Source organism: Oryzias melastigma, linkage group LG19 (genome assembly GCF_002922805.2).
Source record: "Oryzias melastigma strain HK-1 linkage group LG19, ASM292280v2, whole genome shotgun sequence".
Lineage (NCBI taxonomy): Eukaryota > Metazoa > Chordata > Actinopteri > Beloniformes > Adrianichthyidae > Oryzias > Oryzias melastigma.
Genome location: NC_050530.1, coordinates 1,681,838 through 1,703,409, shown reverse-complemented (window position 1 = coordinate 1,703,409; position 21,572 = coordinate 1,681,838). Strand labels below are relative to the sequence as shown.

At 39.5% G+C, this 21,572-nt stretch overlaps 1 protein-coding gene across 1 annotated transcript in view; it reads right to left on the bottom strand.

Annotated features, from left to right (window-relative positions):
- arhgap17a (Rho GTPase activating protein 17a) overlaps positions 1-21,572 on the bottom strand; it is a gene marked incomplete in the record, with an annotated part of 38,073 nt that overhangs the window by 2,923 nt on the left and 13,578 nt on the right. Inside the window, 16 exon segments of the mRNA XM_024285681.2 lie at positions 378-614; positions 1,678-1,825; positions 2,045-2,136; positions 2,222-2,335; positions 2,412-2,492; positions 3,819-3,900; positions 3,968-4,079; positions 6,310-6,437; positions 7,914-7,995; positions 9,241-9,309; positions 9,787-9,904; positions 10,010-10,086; positions 10,927-11,038; positions 12,861-12,937; positions 13,463-13,567; positions 21,082-21,121. Coding sequence (XP_024141449.1) covers positions 378-614; positions 1,678-1,825; positions 2,045-2,136; positions 2,222-2,335; positions 2,412-2,492; positions 3,819-3,900; positions 3,968-4,079; positions 6,310-6,437; positions 7,914-7,995; positions 9,241-9,309; positions 9,787-9,904; positions 10,010-10,086; positions 10,927-11,038; positions 12,861-12,937; positions 13,463-13,567; positions 21,082-21,121 — 1,674 coding nt within the window.

Here is a 21,572-nt window from a genome sequence, read left to right as displayed (position 1 = left end):
GCAAATGGTCATAAAGGGTCCGACTCTGCTGACTCTGGTGTCCTAAGATCCCCCCCAGCAGAACCTCTGAGCCCCCCAGAATGCTAAATTCAGTCCATTTGACTGAAAATGTCCCCTCTCAAAGCAGCCGGATCAAAGTTCCTGCTCGTTTGAGGAGAAAAACAGAGACAGGAAGGGGCGGAGCTAGAATTGTTAGAATGACAAGGCCTGTTGTTGAGCTATTCCTGTGGGCTGACTTTAGTCTGCATAGCTGTGAGTGGTGGTGGTGATGGGGGGGTTAGAAATCCTCAAACTGTCCTAGACTGCATCAGCTGATCAAACACAAACGCATGCAGACGTGTCTGAAGCGAGCCGTGTGGCGGCGAAGCAGCTCTCACCTGAGCTCCTCCGAGTGCTGAGGTAGTAGCGGCTGACTCTGAGTCAAGCTATGCTGGGAAGTGTCAGGCCCTGAACCCCCTGCTGGAGCTTGTGGCGGGGGCTCGGCGCCGGGCTGCCCCGGCCCCTGAGCCTCCACAGGGGGTAAAGGAGGCTGGAAGGCAGGTGAGGTGTGCGGCTTTCTACCTAAGGTGTTACTGCCTCTACGAAGGGTGTGGTCCGAGTGCTTGTTAGCAGTGCTGCACAGGGACGGCAGAGGAAAGGTGAAGGAGATCCCAAAAAATAAAAATCACAGGTTAGACAGGAATCACCACACTGGGTTAGACTACGGTCACAAATCCCAACATGCCACCGCGCAGCGACATAAAGGCAAGTTTTTCAGCAAATTCTGTAGCATTTGTAATCATGAGGCGCCAGACACATTTTTAAACGCTGTGCGGTAGCCGCAAAGGTTTTAAGAAAAAGTTCAAATTTGACGATGACCGGAAGATTTTTCTCTAAAAGTTGAATTCAGATATTGGCCGGGCGGCCATGTTTGGAAGTCGAGCGGCAGCAGTCCAGTGACAGGCGAGTGATGAAGCCTTTACAAAAGTTGGTGGTAGCCGGAACGGCTAGCCGATGTTCTAACAATCTGTCGTACCTCGTGAGATTTTACTAACCGTTAAAACAAAGTGATAGATTTAGCTTTCTAAATGTCCTACCTCATCAGATAATCCAACCTACTGTTTATGAATAAACCGTTTAGATGTTTGGTCGAAAACACAGCAGAGTAGGAAAGATTCACGGGAGAGGTAGAACAGATTCATGGGAGAGGGTGGGGCAAATTCACGGGAGAGGGTAGGAAAGATTCATGGGGGAGTGTAACAGATTCACGGAGGAAGGTAGGACAGATTCACGGGAGAGGTAGGACAGATTCACGGGGGAGGGTAGGACAGATTCACACGGGAGAGTAGGACAGATTCACACGGGAGGGTAGGACAGATTCACGGGGGAGGGTAGGACAGATTCACACGGGAGGGTAGGACAGATTCACGGGGGAGGGTAGGACTGATTCACGGGGGAGGGTAGGACAGATTCACGAGGGAGGGTAGGACTGATTCACGGCAGATGGTACGACAGATTCTACCGATGGCTGCCCATGGCGTGGTGGCGGTTGTATTTGTGACCGTAGCATCAATCAGGATTACTGGAACCCATTTTAAATGAAATTAAAAGTTATTTATAGAAAGATAAATTAGTGTGAGTAGGAAACGTGGTGAAACCAAGATGACAGTAATAACAAAGCGTCCCGCTTGGCATTACTTGTCTTTGCGTGCCGCGTCAGTCTCTGGTCCAACCATACTGTTGGGCCTCTTCCTCTCAATAGTGCTACAGTCATAATCTGAGGGATTGCTGTGGTTGGAGGCCGGCGTGGGCATCACAAACATGCCAGAGACGTTAAACTCCACGTCTGCCAGGAGAAAGAGTCGGTCAGGTTCATGTCGTCAGAAATCGTAAATAGTTGTTGACTCAAAGTATTACAATTTATTTACATAAACTGTAAATGACAGTTTCAGATACTTATTTCCATCAATGAAATGCAAAATGTTTTTTGTTCTAAGATGAATGAATCCTTCATAAAATAAAGGACAAACGACAAGGTGAGAATGAGAGGAAGAGCACAGCCCACCCTCAGGAAAGAACCAGTCTGCGTGCTGGATGATGGGCTCTACGATGGCCACCACGTGCACTGAAGTAGCAGCTGCCATCTCTGCCAGACTCCTGCAGGAAGGACAGTAGAAGGACGTTTGAAGACATGAAACCAAACAACCTCCAGCTTTGATCTGATGATTCGAGTTCTTCTCACCCCTCAGTCTTGGCCCACAGCAGGTTGGGGCCCAGGACGATGGCGATGTTGCTAGGAGTCATTTTGTTCACCTCGCTGTCTTGAGCCAGTTTGGCTAAAAACTTCACCAGATATCTGTGACACACAAAAAGCACACACTGTATAAACACATGTTTTTATGAGCGTTTTCATTCAAATCTGAATAACAGACCTCAAATTGTTCCGGTTGTTCTTTGGTAGCTGATCACAAACAACCCAGAGGGCCTGCAGCCGTTTGTCCGGGTCTGCCACACTGGAACCACAAAGAATGAGTCGTCGTTTGTGATACTGATTCTCCTTTCAACCACACTTTCAGTGATATCAGTAATCTTGGTATCAAAACGTTCAGCTCGTTCAGGACATTACTGTCTGTATTTTGGGTATTTATAAACCTCATGGTATTTGAAATATTGAGCAAAATATGCCCCATTGGAAATGAAATGAATGAGAAAGACTTCAAAAATGTCAACATTTTAAGTAGATTAGCAACAAACCCTTAAATATATTCATGGACTGTTTTTATCTTTAATCATAATTTTCAAAAAATTTAAGCTTACTTAAGATTTTAGCAACATGCTAAAGTTTTTGACTAATTTAGTTTACTGAGAAATGTTATGCTAATTTGGAGTTTAGCTAATATTTAGGCAATGTGCTAGCTTTTTGGCATCTACCGAGTTTTTAAATGCTAATATGGAAGTTAGCTAATATCTTAGCAACATGCTAACGTTTTTGGCTAATTTATTATCTACTGAGGTTTTTATAGGCTAATTTAGAGTTCAGCTTCAATTTTAGCAACATGCTAACGTTTTTGACTAATTTAGTTTCCTGAGAAATGTTGCACTAATTTAGAGTTTAGCTAGTATTTAGGTAATGTGCTAGCTTTTTGGCATCTACTAAGTTTTTTTATGCTAATTTGGAGTTTAGCTAATATCTTAGCTACATGGTAACGTTTTTGGCTAATTTGTTATCTACTGACGTTTTTATAGGCTAATTTAGAGTTTAGCTTCTATTTTAGCAACACGCTAACGTTTTTGACTAATTTAGTTTAATGAGAAAATTTTGGATATTTTGGAGTTTAGCTAGTATTTAAGTAATGTGCTAGCTTTTTGGCTAATTTGACGTCTACTGAGGTTCTTTATTCAAATTAGGAGTTTAGCCTGTATTTTAGCAACATGCTAACATTTTTGAGAAATTTAGTTTACTAAGGAATGTTAGGCTAGTTTGGAGTTTAGTTAGTATTTAAGCTACAAGCTAGCTTTTTGGGTTAAGTTCAGCTCATATTTAAGCAACAACCTAAATATTTCCTAAAAAATTCTGAAATTAAGGTCACCCTCAGCGTTCTTTCATAGTTTCTTTAACAAAATTTCAAGCCTTTTAGCAAATTTAAGATTTTGCAAATAAGCTTTTACATTAGCAAATCCCTCCCAAAATTAGAGTCAATTGTGTCACCATTTTCAGCAAAAAGCTTCAGCATCTTCAGCGACTACTTTCAGCATGAGCATTCACACTAGCATAATCGCAGGTAATGCAACTTTGCTAGTTTCATTTTAATTAGAAGAGGAAATATTGAGGGTTTCACCTGGACGCCTGGATCCACTCATCGTAGAGCTGGTGGGTCATCAAAGGTTCTGGGAGCTCTCTCAGGTAGGACTTCAGAGCACCTGGAAAAACAGTTTTATTTTAACCAACTATAGAATTGACATTTAAACCTGTGGTTTGGGACATTACCAGCCACAGCGTGCGGGTCGGAGTAGAACTCCTCCAGCTGGGAGGTGGAGCAGTCCAGCGCCGCCTTCAGCTTCTTCAGCTTGGACGCTCCGGCGGCGATCCTGAACAGTCCCTGGGACACAAACGAACAAGTGAGTGACGGGAAATCTGCACGCAACCAAACAACTTGATTACAGATACACTGTGTGGAAGAGCCAGCTGCACATAACACGACCCAAACAAACACACCCTGTCCTCCCAGCATGCACAGCTCTTTACTTTCACACTAAAACCCCACAAACCGGGGTCACAAAAAGAGACACAAATAGAGGGCCGTGTTGTCACAACACAGCATGTGGTGTCTTTGAATTCAGGGAAACGCACAAAGAGATGTGATTTATAAACAGGAGACAAGTGCATCTTACTGTTTACTAAATTAGGCTGAGGGTGGGGGCGTCATAATTCATCACTGCTTTGAGTTTGTTCCTGAAGATCCCAGTCAGAGGAATCAGAGACTTCTCTGTTTACCGTTTGTCCTTTAAGTAAAGATGTCGTTCAGAGTTTTGGTTTCAATAAAGTTAGTGATCGGAGCAGCTCCTTTCAGCGGCACAAGCCGGCACTTATTCTTCTTTGTCAGAAAACAGACGAAAACATGTCAAATGCTCACTAAAACCGCAACAAATAACTAGAACCGGGTTGTTAAAAATTAATTAATCAATTTGAATCTATTTAAGCTTAAGAGATCAATAATCTAGATATATAGCATTGCCTGCGATAATGCTAGTGTGAATGCTTTTTGCTGATAGTAGCCGCTGAAGATGCTGAAATTGGTGCCTGAAATCGCTGAAGCCAATACCTGAATATACTGAAGCTGATGGCTGAAAACACTGAAGCTGATGTTTAAAAATGCTGAAGCTGACAGCTGAAAACACTGAAGCTGATATCTGAAAATGGTGAAGCTGGTAGCTTAAAACACTAATGCTAATAGCTGAAAATGCTGAAGCTAATAGCTGAAAACGCTGAAAATGATAGCTGAAATCGCTAAAGCTAATAGCTGAAAACACTGATGCTAATAGCTGAAAACACTGATGCTAATAGCTGAAAACACTGATGCTAATAGCTGAAATCGCTAAAGCTGATAGCTGAAAACACTGATGCTAATAGCTGAAATCGCTAAAGCTGATAGCTGAAAACACTGATGCTAATAGCTGAAATCGCTGAAGCTGATAGCTGAAAACACTGATGCTAATAGCTGAAAATGCTGAAGCTGATAGCTGAAATCGCTGAAGCTAATAGCTGAAATCGCTAAAGCTGATAGCTGAAAACACTGATGCTAATAGCTGAAATCGCTGATGCTAATGGCTGAAATTGCTGAAGCTAATAGCTGAAAGTGCTTAAGCTGATAGCTGAAATCGCTGAAGCTGATAGCTGAAATCGCTAAAGCTAATAGCTGAAAACACTGATGCTAATAGCTGAAATCGCTGATGCTAATGGCTGAAATCGCTGAAGCTGATAGCGGAAAATGGTGAAGCTGATAGCTTAAAACACTAATGCTAAAAGCGGAAAGTGCTGAAGCTAATAGCTGAAAATGGTGAAGCTGATAGTCAGCTAAAATATTTGTTAAATGCCAAATTAGCCTAAAAAACAGAAAAAAACCTAAATTAGCCCAAATAGCGACCATGTAGCTGAAATATTAGCTAAACTCCAAAATAGGCTAAAAAAACATTAATGTCAAAATAGTCCATAAAACTAGCAGAATGACATAACTTTCAACTTTACTACACTCCATACAATATAAACTAACGACTAATCGACTATTATTTATAATATATATATATATATATATATATATATGTATAACTATATTTATTTTATTGCTTTTAAGCATTTTATCTGATGTGTCTTTGTGGCAAAGGGACCTCGAGTCTGTAATAAAGTGTCTTCTTCTTCTTCTAAATGTTTAAACTCAAAATTGAATTGAATCAAATTGAGTAGATTGAAAGAATTGGGGGGAAAATAAAATTGGAATTGATTAGATTCTAAAAGTTATTATTGATAGCCAGCCCTACGAATAACAAAACTTTAAACTAAAATGCTAATAAAAGTGTAAAAATGTGATTAAAACCACTGTCTTGTTGATTTGTGATTATTTTAGCAGAATTTTCCTTTTTTTCGGTTCTGCTTCCTGATTGGCTCTAGACCACACATTTCTTAATTGTTAACATAATAATTCCAGCAGATTCTCTCGCCGCTTTTCTCCTTCAGAATCTGCTGGAATTATCATAACGTCACAGAATGTTAAAGATTTTGTGTTTGAGCGTCCGTTAAAGGGTTAACCGGTGAACTCCTCTCGCTCCTCCCACCTCCTCCTTCATGCCCGTCTCCAGGAGCATCATGACGCAGGCCTCGATGGGCAGAGCGATCTCCCTCCCGCTGCGCTTCAGGTGATCCTCCAGCGCGGTGCCGAACGCCGGTTTCTCTACCCAGGAGTCTGAGGGCAAACAGAGCGGCGGCGTTAACGGCGTGGAGAGGAGATGTGTGGACGACAGATTCCTGCCCCCCAAGGCCTTCTTTAAATACCTTCTGATGCCCCCCAGTAAATAACAACCACATGCTCTTTGTGTTCACATGCTCGTGTGTTGGACAGAGAAGGGGCGGGGCCGTGTGCTTCTTAGACTTCTTTAATTGAGGCTTATTATTTTTGTAACTATGGTAAATTAGAGCATATAAGAGAGACAAGGGGATTAGGGCTAGTAAATATTTCAGCTGTTAAGTCACTCAGATCATTAAGTCCCACTCTGATCATCTTTTGATCTTTTATTTTAACATTCTCAGTAGTGCTGCCACAAACAGTTATTTTAATAAATAGACTAATCACTGATTATTTTTTCCGATTAGTCGACTATTCAGGTCATGTGTAAACTGGAGTAGTCCAGATCTACTTCAAGTGAAAGAAAAAAACTGTCCATTTGAATATAAGAAAAAATAAGAAATAAAATAATGAAAGCTTCACTGATTTACATTCAAAAGTACAAATTTTAAACTTGAAAGAAATATGAAAAATTTGACTAAAAATAAGACAGAATGTTTTCAATGATGTGGTAAACAATAGTGAAAATTAAGATAAAGCTGATGTGTATTTGATCCACAGAACAGACTCTAAAGTGATGGAATTGTTATAATTATGAAACAAAAAAAAACAAAAAAATGTGAATCCAAAGAGCAGCAAATGACACAAAGGTTGGGAGATGTCAGACTGGTTTTCAGGTGATACTTCACTCTTTCAAAGACCACCTGACCATTCTTGTGGGACAGAACCAGAACTTCACACATCTGCTACTGATATTAAGTAAAAGATTTTAACTTCAATTGTTGCTTAGATTTGTACATATACAGTCGACAGCTTCTTCATTGTTGAACCGTCGTTCTCTAATCCGTTTTCAGAGGTTGTTATAGCGCCAGCTGGCCACCAGATGTCGTCCTTCTTTGTTAGACTGAAGCCTCGATTGTTTTGAAGATTTTTTTGTTAAAAAGCTCCAGTGTTTTCTGTGAAATGTTTACTGTCTCCTTTCTTCTCTCAGCTTTGCCTCATTGCTGCTGCTTCTCCTGCGATACCAATCCCTTAGCAGGTATGCTAGCATCCAGAGCTAATGGGTTTAGCTCCGATCGCCATAGATTCTATATTTTAAATGTTATTATCACAAGATTCAAGAAAAATAAGAGTAAAAATAAGGACATTCTTTAACCTTCATAAAACGCCTAAAAATGAATAAATCATTAAAAAACAGACATATTTTTAACCTCTTAAGACCAAAGCTCTTCTTTGATATAACTTGTTTAATTTCTCTTCAACAGGGCTCCAGTTAAACAGAAATAACTGAAACATATAACCCAAAAATGAGATGAGACGTCGGATCTTTCAGAGATTAAATGATCATTTTCCGTCTCATCGTGAGTGTTTTTGTACCTTGCTGAGCCTGGATGGTTGGCAGGACGCTCTCCAGAACGGTGAGGGACTTCCTGTGGTAATCAGCCTGAGCCTCTAAGAGCTGCAAACACAGAACCGAGTCAAGAAGAAAACTAGACCAGAGGTGTCAAACTCAGTCACACAAGGGGGCCAAGATCCAAAACACGCCTTAGGTCGCAGGATGAACGGGATAAACATTTATTTAACATTCTGAAACTACATTTTTAAAACTCTAAAACTTTAACTTTTAACATAATTATGAACTAGATATACAGTATTACCTGAGATAATGTTAGTGTGAATGCTAAAAGATGAATTTGGCTGCTTAAGATGCTAGTGCTGAGAGCTGAAAATGATAACTAAAAACACTGAAGCTCATAGCTGAAAACCCTGAAGCTGAAAATGCTGAAGCTGACAGCTGAAAACGCTGATGCTGACAGCTGAAAACGCTGATGCTGATAGCTGAAAATGCTGAAGCTGAAAATGTTAAAGCTGACAGCAGAAACGGCTGAAGCTGATAGCCAAAAACTCTGAAGCTGAAAATGCTGAAGCTGATAGCTAAAAAAGCTAAAGCTGACAGCTTAAAACGCTAAAGCTGACAGCTGAAAACGCTGATGCTGATAGCTGAAAACGCTGAAGCTGATAGCTGAAAACGCTGAAGTTGAAAATGTTAAAGCTGACAGCAGAAACGGCTGAAGCTGATAGCTGAAAACTCTGAAGCTGAAAATGCTGAAGGTGACAAATGAAAATGCTGAAGCTGAAAACGCTGAAGCTGACAGCTGAAAATGCTGAAGCTGATAGCCAGCAAAAATATTAGCCAAGTGCCAATTTAGCACAGTAAACTTAGCTTAGCCAAAGCAGTTAGCATGCAGCTGAAAAATTAGCTATATTTTAAAATAGCCTAAAAAAACTGAAAAATCTTAAATTAGCCAAAACAGCTAGCATGTTGCTAAAATTTAAGCTGGACTCCAAAATAGCCAAAAAAATCTTAGTAAATGCCAAAATAGTCTAAAAAGATAGCAGAATGTCAATTTGTATAACTTTAAAACTGTAACTTTTAACATAATTATGAATAATAAAAAGGCAGGAATATTATTCCACAATAAATCAACTTAAACCTTAAATAACTTTCAATATTTTAGACTCCATAGAAATATATTTTGTCAAAATTATACAAGTTAAAAATAAACGCAAGATAACATCGGGTCATTAATAATAACACAATAAATTGATCTGGAGGGCCGGATCCGGCCCCCGGGCCTCGACTCTGACACATGTAAACTGGACGGTCATCCTGCAGCTTCACCACAGCACCGTCGATACTCACCGTGATAAAGTATCGAGCGTAGTCGCCTTCTTTGGAGAAGAAACTGTACATGTCTGCAGCCAGCTGATCCTGCCAGACACAAACATGTTTGATCAGAAGGGAGGAGGGTTTTGTTGGTGTGTTTCAACCCTCTCTGTGAGAGCTACTGGTAGAGGGATGAAGCAGCTCGGCTCTGAATGAGTCATGGATGTTCCTGCTGTTTGATGGGGGGGCTGGTTGAGGGAAGCACATGGCTCTGCACTTCCTGGTCTAAAGCAGAGCAGCAACAAAGCACTGCAGCTAACCAGCCACTGAATGCGCCGTGCAGAAACGTGCACAGAGCTGACGGAGCATTTCCCCTCATCCGTGTGCGTCAGCATGTCGGCTTAGAGGACCCGCGGGTCTCACAGCGTCCAGACGCCGTTTGTGAGGAGCTTCCTCCTGGTTTTGTTGTCTGCAGGATTTGGTTTGGGAATCGCAGCAGATTATAGCAGCTATGAGGATCTGTTGTAACGTTTCTGCAAAGAGCTCGACTCTGAACCTGCAAACTAAAGTTAAACTTCCTACCTTGCAGAGCTCCACTTTGTTCATGGCCTCGTCCACCTCCTCTTTCAAAAGGTCCGCCTTGGCCGTCAGTGCTTGAGTGTTTGTACCTGAGATTATCGACTTGGTTGCCTGCAACCACCTGAGAGGTTGAGAGGAAAGAAGACGGAGAAGATTCCACAGAAGAGAATGCACTTTTATTAAAATGCATTTCCAAACAAACGTGAAAGAAGTCAGAAGTTCAAACCTCGCTTTGGCAGAGTCGTAGTCCAGCACCAACTTGGCTAACTGCTTCCTTTGCTTCAAGATGTTTGGGATTTCAACCTTTAAAGACAATAAAAAACAGAGTAATTCAAAATACTGAATCCATATTTGTTTTCTAGAGTGACGATGGTCATTCAATGTGTCTTTATGACTTCATTTAAGTTTTTAACAAAAAATGATTCCAGCCTTAATAAGGAAAACATGTTGAATGTGTTCATTTATGATCAGGAGCGTGTATAATGTCAAGAAGTTAATGAAGTTGATGAATTAGGTTCTTAGAAAATACATATCTTTATATTTTATTTTCTATTTCTCCTTATTTTTGTTGCTGAACTTAAAACAAACCAATTAACCAATAAAAACCTCTAAACTAAACAGCAATAATTAGGGTTTGCTTAAAATGAGATATGAGAGAATTTCAAGCCAATATAGATAAGAATAAATACAGGGTTTAACATTTTTATTCCATCACTTCATCCAGAATTAGATCATAATTTACTAAAATAATATTTAGTATAAAATTTATTAGGAATATTTTGACATCTAAACACTTTTTTCTTTTTTAAAGAGAATTCACTTATATTTTCTGAAATTCAAACTATTCTAGATTTTTAGCCTCATGTGTCGATCCATAAACATTTGGGTTTTTCTTTAAATATGATCCTAACTATATTTTTAAAAATTCACAATAGTTGTAGATCAAATATCTATAAAAATCCTGAGAAACATGTAAACAGAAATGAATGCATTTCATTAAGTTGACGACAGCTGCTGCCTTCATGTTGGGGTTTATCAAATCACATCAAATCCATGGAGTCCCTCAAAACTGCAGCTTTTAAAGACAAATTCAAATCCAAAGGAAAGTGTTCATGACTCTTTGATCTGACAGATGTTTCTGACCTCTGCGAGCTGACTGAGCGGATCCAGAACGTCCTTCTCTATCTGCAGCTCGTGCTGCATCAGCTCTGAGGCCAGACGGTTCTCTGCATCTCCACACACTTCCATCATCTTCCTGTTGACACACAGCAGCTTGTTATCGGTGCAGATTTAACATGTCAGATGCAGCGTTTTCTCATCAGCAGAACAACGTGATCCGAGGTCTTTCTGGATGTCATTCTGCAGCTCAGACAATCTGTGTTTACGCATGTCCAGATTAGGTTTTTGGCCCTGATTCGATTCAGAGTCATTTGATTTTCAGAATCCTGATCTTATATTTTTGTAACACACTGAAAAAAAATAAAACCCTTTTATTATCTAACACTTTAGAGCACTTTTTGTGAAACAGCGTAAATAATCAAATAAAAACAGAGCAATTAATCAACTACAAAGTTAAACACTAGCGAGTAAACTATTAAAAATAGGTGATATTGGATTTTTTAAACACTTTTTTTCCAGAGCTTGCACTTTGCAGATGGTCCCTTGGTAACTCTCACTGCCTCTCAATGCTAATTTCTCATTAATTTTTTTATTTTATTTTTTTTTTAAATGTCTTTGTAGGTCCTTTTTTGCGCTAAGACAAACTGATTGATACGGAAGACGAAAACAGCCTGTGCTACTTTTTTTTTTTTAATCGTTTTCTCTTGATAACGAGATCCAATAACTCATTATCGCGTGAAAACAGATTTAATGTTCTTGTTTTGATGTGATATTGGAACCGAGATGCTGAGACTTCACCTGTTTTAAGTCTCTTTATTTTGCAACGAACAACAAAAACAGCAGAAGAAAACACTCCCAACATTTTTTTTATCACGAGAATGAGATAGTGGATCTCATTATTGCAAGAATGAAATAGTTGATCTCATCAACGCAATAATGAGATAGTGGATCTCGTTATCCCGAGAATGGGGTAGTGGATCTCGTTATCACAAGAAAGAGATAGTGGATCTCATCAACGCAAGAACGGGATGGTGGATCTTGTTATCGCGAGAATGAGATAGTGGATCTCATTATCGCGGGAATTAGAGAGTGGATCTCATTTTCACGAGAACGGGCTAGTGGATCTCGTTATCACAAGAAAGAGACAGTGGATCTCAATATCACGGAAATTAGACAGTAGATCTTGTTATCGTGAGAATGAGACAGCGGATCTCGTTATCACAAGAAAACCCCAAAAAAGTAGGGCAGGCCATTTCCTGCTTTTGTAAATAGAGAAACTTTCTGTCAGTTTTAAACATTTATTAGGAGTATTGATCCTGGAAGTCCAAATCTTTGAAAATATCGATAACGCGACTCAAATTAGCGCTGTAATCTCCTGCACTTTATGGCAGTAAAATCTTGTGATCCGTTCAATATGTGCAGGCTTCTAGTAGAGTATTTATCTATAATAATAATAAGCTTGAAATACATAGCGCTGATCATAATAATGAGAATAAAATAAATATCTGAGCCCTGATCAGGTTTCAACATCCGATTTTTTCTTTAGTAACGTGATCAGATTTCTCGGTGTTATCCTCTAGCTCCTTCAATAGCTGAAAGCAAAATTCAGTCAGATTTAGGTTGATGTTTTAGTTGCCAAGAGACAGTGATGTGTCAATCAGAGATGTAATTGATTTTTCTCTAAATGAAGGAGAAGTTAAATAAATCCCATTGCATGAACGCACACGAGCAGTCATATTTTTGTACTTTACCTTGTGGACCAAAACATGGATGCTGTTCTGATCTAGACATTCACTTTCTAGATCTAGAAACACAAAAAACACAACCAGGCAGACAGAGTGCTTGCCCTGATTGTGTGGCCTCATATTTCACGCCCTCCGGAGTGCATCTGCTCCAAATAGCAACGGTTGCCACGGACACGCGATTGGATGACGGATGTCCATCAATCACAAACTCACCCTATCAAGGAGTCTTCTCCCAACTGGTTTCCGCCTTCCATCATCGCCTGGGAAAGAGCGGTGAGGGGAAGTTTCTTCTGTGGCGAGCAGAAACATACCGCCATCAGACTGATGCCTTCAGGATTTTGATCTCAGTCCAACGGAAAAGTCATCAGAAAGTTTCCGTGGAACCAAGTAAATTCAGCGAGAATGAAGGAATCAGGATTTATGCAAAATGTAGGAAAATCCACATTGGAAGTGGGATTTAGGATGAAGACTAAGGAAGTAAAGACTTTCTAGAAAGACAAGCATGTTTGCCGTTTCTGCGAAATAAAAGCGTCATGCATGGAAACCAGGATGACAGAAGCGAGAAGTTGTTTTGTGGAAACAAAGATACTCAAAAATGTTTTTACCTGACCATTTCCTGTATAGAGGCGTGGCACGGACTGTTGCGCATTTGTGAAATGTTTAGGGTTAAAAAAAAATGGAGAAATCAAGGAACACTCTTTATGCAAAAAAATAAATAAACAAATTAAGGAGTGAAAACAAAAATGTTTCTAGAACATGCGCTCTTTTTTTCCTTATTTGAAGAAACCAAAAAGCTTGAGGCTTCAGTGACTTACATGTCTCTTTTCTGCATCTGCACCGATGTGTCCCTGCAGACAGGAAGCCATCTTTTTGTGTGTGTTGTGGGACACCACGCGCACCAGCTCCATGCGCCGCTCGATCTGTGAAAGGGCGGAATGTCTGCATGTTCAACACACACTCACTCCCATGTCGTCACATACTAATGTTTGGTTAAGATTCCCTCAGAGTCACTTTTTAGGTTACTGGGTTAGGGTACCGGTACTGGACGTGTTGCGAGGACAAGTCCGCATCCGGTACCGCATTCTGGGAACAGCCAGCACCAAAAATGACAACTTGGGGACACCCAAAATGTCACAAAACGACACAGAGGGGTCCTTAACCAAACGTCAATATGTGACGACATGCAGATGAGAAAAAAATGAATGAATAAAAACAAGTTTATGCTTGAAATGTGCAAAAGTCCTCAGCTTCAGTGCAATTTTGAAAGGAAAGTTTAACATTTTTATTTGACTTTTGGCCATTAAAGACCCAGTCTGAACATCTATTGAGCTAGCAGGACTGTTGGCATGGAGAAACCCCGCCCCCTTCCCCTCTCCATTGCTGAGAGCTCTCTATTTACATTCTACAGCTAGCTTACAGCCCCTCACACCATCAACCTAACGTTACCCGAGCAGAAATGATTGGCGAGTAACATCAGAGCCATCCAGATTCCGAGGAAAACAAAGACGTTCATGGATCTATTTTGTCTACAAGTGGAGGCATCAGAATGGAGCTCGGCGTATTTTTCCCGCCACGAATACAATCTTTTTCCAACTGCTCTTGATTTGCAACAATTGGAATATAGAAATACTCAGAAATGCAATTTTAAGTTCTTTGAAGTTCAGAAAATGCCACGAGAACATGACAGAAATAACAAATGTCTGCCTGAAAAGCTGCCGACGGATGTGCTCCGGCTCAAAGGAATCATTTGACTCGACCTTATAGGAGTCGGGGGGTCAAAGCGTAAGCGTGATTGATTGAGCTTGTCCCCACGGACCGACGCAGGAATGTTATCTGGGAAACACATGACTCATCGGAAGCGTCTTCATGGAAACGGTCACTGAGCTGTGACAGAGCGAAGGGTTTCTTTGGCTTTAAAGGGAAAAAGGGAGGGATTTTTTTTGGGATACACAGAGTTTCTCCTGTGCACTAGCTGGACCACACAGATCCACTCTGTGCTTCCAGACAAAGACAGAATGCTGACTGAAGCTCTTGGCTGAAGGATAGAGGGCAGATGAAGCTCTGTAGGGCGTGCAGCGACCATTCTGGGCTTTTCCAGGTGTTTCCAGAGTTTGCATCCACTGCAAACAAAGCTGATGCGCCTGTGTTCTAAATTCCAGATAAGATTCCCTAAAATCAGAATCCTACATGGATCCACCTCCTTCCGAACTTGCATTCCTGCGTCATTCCCGGCCGGCCCACAGCGGCCCCTGACATTCCCAAAACAGCTGGCTTGTTACAGTCTCCCCAAACAAGCATTTTCACACTTTGCATTTATAGGTCTGACTCGGGATCAGTGCCGGGCCTGGCACAGAATCCCCTCAGGGATTCCCTCAGCCTGGATTCCAGTGTGGGAGTTTTGGAAAACCTGACCGTCCAACAGCATACACCCAACCCCAACTTTATGAGTGTGAAAACTGAAAAACCAGCAGCCAGAGCTTCCCTCCGATGGGATGAGGTCAACTCGGGGTCGATCTCATGACGCGTCACTGGCCAGGGAATCCCGATAATAAGTCAGCGCGTCGGGGAGGAAAGAGACTCACTTTGTTTATGGGTTCCTAAGAGAAACATGTCTGGACCCGCCCTAGAAGAGCAAAAATAACCTAATATGACGCATTCTGTTCTGAGGCCGCTCATTATTTCTCTTATGGACGCACATGTGAGGAAAGCGCTAATAAACCGGCCGCCCCGACGGCCCTGAAGCAGGAGGGAGCGGCTCGGCATGCAGGACGGCATTTCATGGCTGCTTCTACGACTATGGAAGAGGAGGAGTCTGGACAGCTGGAAGAAGTCTTGTGGATGGCATCTGCCACCCAGAGAGATCACATGCAGGACGGCGTTCTGAGGATCCAGCTGAGACTGAGACCGAGGTTTATATCTGAGCATTAATTCTCACACAGTCTTACAAAAACAGGACAAATACGCACAAAGTGTCCCACATCACAGACGTCTACAAAAGTCTTTTAGATGCTTTTCAGGGCTGAAGAAAACTTGAGATGTTCTATTTTAGTGGTTCACTTTCCACTCGAGAATTCATGATTTTTTTTAAGTCATTCTATTTAAAATAATTTTGGTTTTAACACCGTTTCCCACATTTATATGCTATATTTATAAAAAACTACTGAGGTAATCTTTGAATTACTTGGATACGTTAAGATAAGTATTCATTTAAAAAATGTTACAGTTGACCAACTTTAACATGCATTTGTGAAGTTATTACATTAACACAATAACATGGTTCGCCAGCAGAAGCTTCACCATTAAAATAATTTTTTTGGCAGAAAATGACAAAGATGGATCTCTAGTTTGATGGATCGATTATTTGTTTGCTGGACACAGATTGATTCATTCTTCAAACCCCGCTCTTCGATTCGCTTCGTAACAAACGGTTTGGTTTTAAACCGAGAATTGTAGCATTCTTGGATATTAGTGATCAACATTACAAGGAAAATGTGACAATACATGAACAAACAGCAAAACAATGGAAGCGTCACCTCCCTTTCTATGCAACAGTTTTTAACCCACGTCTACACAGGACGGCATCCAACATTAAAGGGCTCCGTTTGATTGGTCAACAGTATGAAGGGTTTTATTTGATTTGTTAAATACTTCAAGCCGTCATGAAACAGTTTTGGCATTTGTGTAAACATTTGAAGGTTAACCAAACAGGTAAGTTGGAGTCTGGCTCTATTTTCAGCCCAGTTTTGAAAAATGCCAAAAAAAAAGGGGGCGAGGCTAATGGAGGCGGACTGAGCAGCAGGGGTGTGGCTTGGATCTATGATTGATAGCTTTATGTAGATGGAGCACTAGAAGGTGCAGTTCTTGCACTATTTACAGCTTAGGTTTTAGAGATAATAAAAATTTGAATAAAACATGACATCAATAATTTCTAAGCCGGAACAGCTGAGGGTCGAAGGGGACCCGTGTCTGAGAGTGGTAAAATGCTGCTAGCATCATAGCTAATAAAGGCAAACGAATTAAAGAAACAATCCAGAGTGAAACGTTCGTTGTAAATCCGTCACCAGGACGGAGTTTTCTGGATACAACACCAACTGCACTAAACCTCTGTTCTCTAACTTCCAGTAGATTTTTGACAACTGAAGGCAAAACACCTACGAGCCATGCTAAAGCTAACATGCTAACAACTGTTTCAGAATCAAAAATGGGCGGAGCTTTTGTATTGGAGCTGCAGAGCATGATTTCGTAAAACGTCTGAGACTTAAACCAGTTGACCAATCACAACTTCAACAATTCAACTGCAAAACCTCGTTTCAACCGGCCGCACACAGACGGTTACAAGATCATTTTAATTTGTCAAAAATTTGGCAACAACCAACGTACAGCACTTTTTAAGCCCCATTTATAGAGGTCAGACAAAAAAAGAAGGTTTGTTTGGTTACCCTTTAAGGTATCACAGTTTAGACTGTGTTTTGTGATATGAGGGGAAGAAATGTCTGTTTTTAATCATAAATTCAATAAAATAAAAACTTATTAAAAATTTGAATGCAAACAAACTTTATCCGACTACTGTTTTCTGAGAGATTTGGAAAAAAACATTAGAAAAAAACTAAAATAGAAACTAAAACTATTTAAAAACAACAACAAAAAAATCAGATCTGCAACAATAAACGATCTGATCGGAGATCAGCTTTAGCTTGATGCATACCAACCCTTCACACACAAAAATGTTCTTTATCTCACAATAGTGGTTAGCTGGGGTGGACTTCATGCACTCTTCCAACACACAAAAGTTTTGGGTTACATAAGGAGGACTAAAAATAAAAAAGAACACATCAGGAGCAAGGCCCTATGACCTCAGTACAAGTCATTTAAGCTCAAAGCTGTTCCTCTATCATCGGAAAAAGGAAAAAATCATGTAAAATGACCAAAAACACCATTTTCTTTAGGTATTGTTTCTATTCTTTGTTAAAAGTTTGATTAAAGTGTCCACAGGCAAAACAATAACTATTCATGACTGGAAACTGACAAATGAAATATAACTAATTTCTTTCTTTAATACAAACTTAGCCCCAAAGTAACAGTCTGGCTCTCCTTGTCATGAGGCTATCTACAGGTTTTTGGTTTGGAAAAGGAAGCAGGTGGTGGTGGTCGGCTGGTTTGTGTCCGACAGCTATTTTTTTTATTGAGACAACAATGTTTGCATGAGCTGAGAAAGCACCATAAGAGACTGGAGCTGTTTTCCAGACAGACTGAACCATTGTTTCTCTGAGGAAATGTCACATCGGCTTGTCAGAGGAGGGAAAAAAAGAAATGAAAATAACTCTTTGTGGCTTCCCAAGCGCTTAGTCACCACTGTTCCTTTCTGCATTTATATTACAGCGAATCAAATTAAAATTAACACAGATGTTCCAGCTGTCAGTCAAACCACTTCTTGAACTTCCTCGGAGGAGGCGGATTTGACTTCTCCCATCTTTTCTCCAATCTTCACGTCACAAATGTTTAGTGAGGACGGGAACATTTTTCCTTTATTTCCAAACAGCTGATGTTCATGACTGGAATGCATTTTTCCCAGAACCCCCTGCTGTCAGATCCCTGCGGGAATCCCGCGCGTCCACAGGAACATTGATGTGTGTGCAGTTAAGAACAAATCCCCTCAGATTAACTTGAAAACAGTCATTCCGCTTTATTTACTCAGAAACTTCCAAACAACAGGGAAATAATCAGAAACATGATCTGCTCTTTAGCTGGTTTTGTGTTGATGACAAAACAAACTTATTGTTATGTGTCAGTTACACATGTTTTCCTCGTATTAGCTAATCAGTCAGGACAAAAATGAGTCAAAACTTAAAAATGAATTAGCTGTGATGCTAGTGTGAATGCTGTAGGCTGAATGTTGCAGCTGAAGATGCTAAAGCCGATGGCTTAAAATCCTGACGCACTTTTGTTTTGCTAAAGTAGTTTAGGAAGTTAGTTTGCTCAAGATAATCTCTTCAAAAAGTAGCAAAAATGTTTGTTTATGATGCTAATGCATGAAGATAAGTCAAAGTATAAATACATTACATACAATAGAAGAAATGCCTGAATTAGCTAAAAGAAGATAGAATAATGCAAATACTATGGTTGAAAGCCAAAATGGCATAAAAAATTGTAAAAATTTACAAATTAGCCAAAATAGCTAGCATAATCCCAAAGTGTTAGCTAAAGATCGAAAAAAAAAATCAGTAGATGCCAAATTAGAGAAATTAGCTAGTAAGATGCTAAAAAAATAGCTAGCTGTCAAATTAGCTTAAATCAACCCTTGCTTTCTCTTGTGGGGTCCAGATGACCCCACTGTTAATGTAAACATGCCTGGGAGAGCACAAGGGTTACAAATGACTAGTTTAGCCAAAACAGCTAGCATAATGCTAAAAATAATACCTAACTTTTAAAATAGCTTAAAAAATTATAAAATGACAATTTTAGCAAAAAACAGCTAGCATAAGGCTAAAACAATAGCTAATTGTCAAATTAGCCTAAAAAACTATAAAATTGACTAATTTACTCAAAACAACAAACAAAATGTTTAAACCATAGCCAACTGTCAAATTAGCTTAGAAACTTAAAAAAATGACAAATTTAGCCAAAACAGCTAGCATATTGCTAAAAACAAAAGCTAACTTTCAAATTAGCTTTAAAAAAAAGCTATACATTTGACTGATTTACCCGAAACAACTAGCATAATGTTAAAACAATAGCCAACTGTCAGATAAGCTTAAAAATTATAAAAATGAAAAATGTAGTCAAAGTTAAAGGTATCATAACTTCATCACAACAGATTCCAGCTCTGTCTCACACTCAATCTATAATTTCTCACTAAATAAAAAAATGTTCTATTTGTGATCATATAAAAACAATTAACAAAAAGGTTCAAGATTTTTCTCTAAGAGGCTCAAAAACTCATTTGTGTCAAAAAATCACAACACATTTCACTTAATAACTGCCCAATCAAAAATTAAAGCTTCAATAGGTTAAAATAGGCCATTAAAAAACAAGACATTTTCAAAAAAAGGTCAGATAATCAAGAGTACTCAGAAGAAAACAGGACATTTCACATCAAATTCTACCTTTCAAGGCCTTCAGACACTCTCAGTAAATTTTAGCCAAAGTTTCTCCAATAACTTCTGCTTTTGTTCAGAGGTTTTGTCACATCCCTGACACTGTGGCTTCAGATAACAAGATTTATTTTAGCTCAGTGTCACAAGACAAAACAGTCATCCACGTCTGTAGCTGCACGTCTTGGGCCACGATTACCATAATTATAAAAGTCAGGAGATGCAGACTTTTTCTAACATTTCTGAAGCTTTCTAGCACAACAAAAGCACAACTGTTCTGAGGGAAGCAGCTCGGCTTACAGGCTCTGCTGCAGCCGAAAGCAGACACAAGTGTCCTGCAGCCGGAGCGTTTCTTAAGGTGAATTACCTTCAGGAAAAGTTCCCGTCACAAACGTGATTTGATTATTATCCATCTGCCCTAAACAGATCAGACCCTACAAAGTGAAGGCACTAGCAAAGACACACTTTACAGTCACGTTCCTTTACTGTTCTGGGTTTAAACTAAACCTAAATGAGTCGAGAAAGTTGAATAATGATGTGTTTGAGCACATGAACGAGAGCAGGATTAAAGAAGACATGAGTTAAAGCAGATTCATGGGGATTCCTCTGGAAGGGACTGGATTTGAAAAGCAACAAGCAGAAAGTTTGGAGCAAGAAGTGGCAAAAAACAATTAAAACCAGTGTTTCTGATAAACTCCTTTCAATAATCTAAAACTTTAAGAACTTCACACTGGATGAGGGAAGGAATTTTGGGGGCTCATTTTGACTTATAAACTGTATAAAATGTGTTTTAGATTAGAATAAAAGGTGACATAAAATCAGACTGAATGCAGTAAAAAAAACTGATTAAATGTCAACATCTGTGAATTTAAAACAGAAAAAATGAAAAGCATAAAATTATATTGCCAAATAGAACAAATTACTTATTAAAAAAAAAGAAAAAAACAGTTTTACTTTAATACACAATATTAACACATGTTTTATGTGATATAAAAAAAGGTTAAAAAATAATTAGAACATTTTTTTAATAAATAACCAGATTAGATTTTCATTTTTCAGAAAGTTCTGAATTATTGTTTTAAATTATTTTGCTGAAACTGATTATTTATAGCTTATTTGGCCAAAAACACAAATCCCAAAATTCTTAATTCTAAAACAGAATATCTGAAAGGCCGACCACTTTTGAATATTTGTAATTTCTCCTCAATTCATTGCTTTAAAGTTCATATTTTCCAATATCTACACAGTACAAATAATCTTAAATGACTTGATGTGTCCTGCAGAGGAATCCCCTTCTGTAAAGAACATTTTCAGTCATTTTTGTGTTCATTCATGCGTTTTACCTGGAGGAGGTCATCGCTGAGGACTTCTGTTTTCTCCGCTCTGCAGGTGAGAAACAGCAGATTAGCAACCAGCGACAGTACCAACAGCTTCATTTATTGAGAGATTATTATTAAAATGATTTCCAACTCAAAACACTTTCAACTAGATATATAACATTACCTGCAATAATGCAAGTGTGAATACTGTAAGATGAATGTGGCAACTAAAAATGCCAGAGCAGTTAGCTGAAAATGCTAAAGCTGAAAGCTTGCTAAAATATTAGCTAAATGCCAAATCAGCCAAAAAAAGTATAAAAAATGTCCACATTAGCCAGAATCAGCTAGCACAGTGTTTCCCAACCCTGGTCCTCAGGGCACACTGTCCAGCATTTTTTTAATCCAACCCGGCTCAAACACACCTGCCTTTGATGACCGTCATTGTCAGGCTTCTGCTGAGCCTGATGATGAGCTGAATCAGGTGTGCATTAGCAGGGCAACATGGAAAACATGCA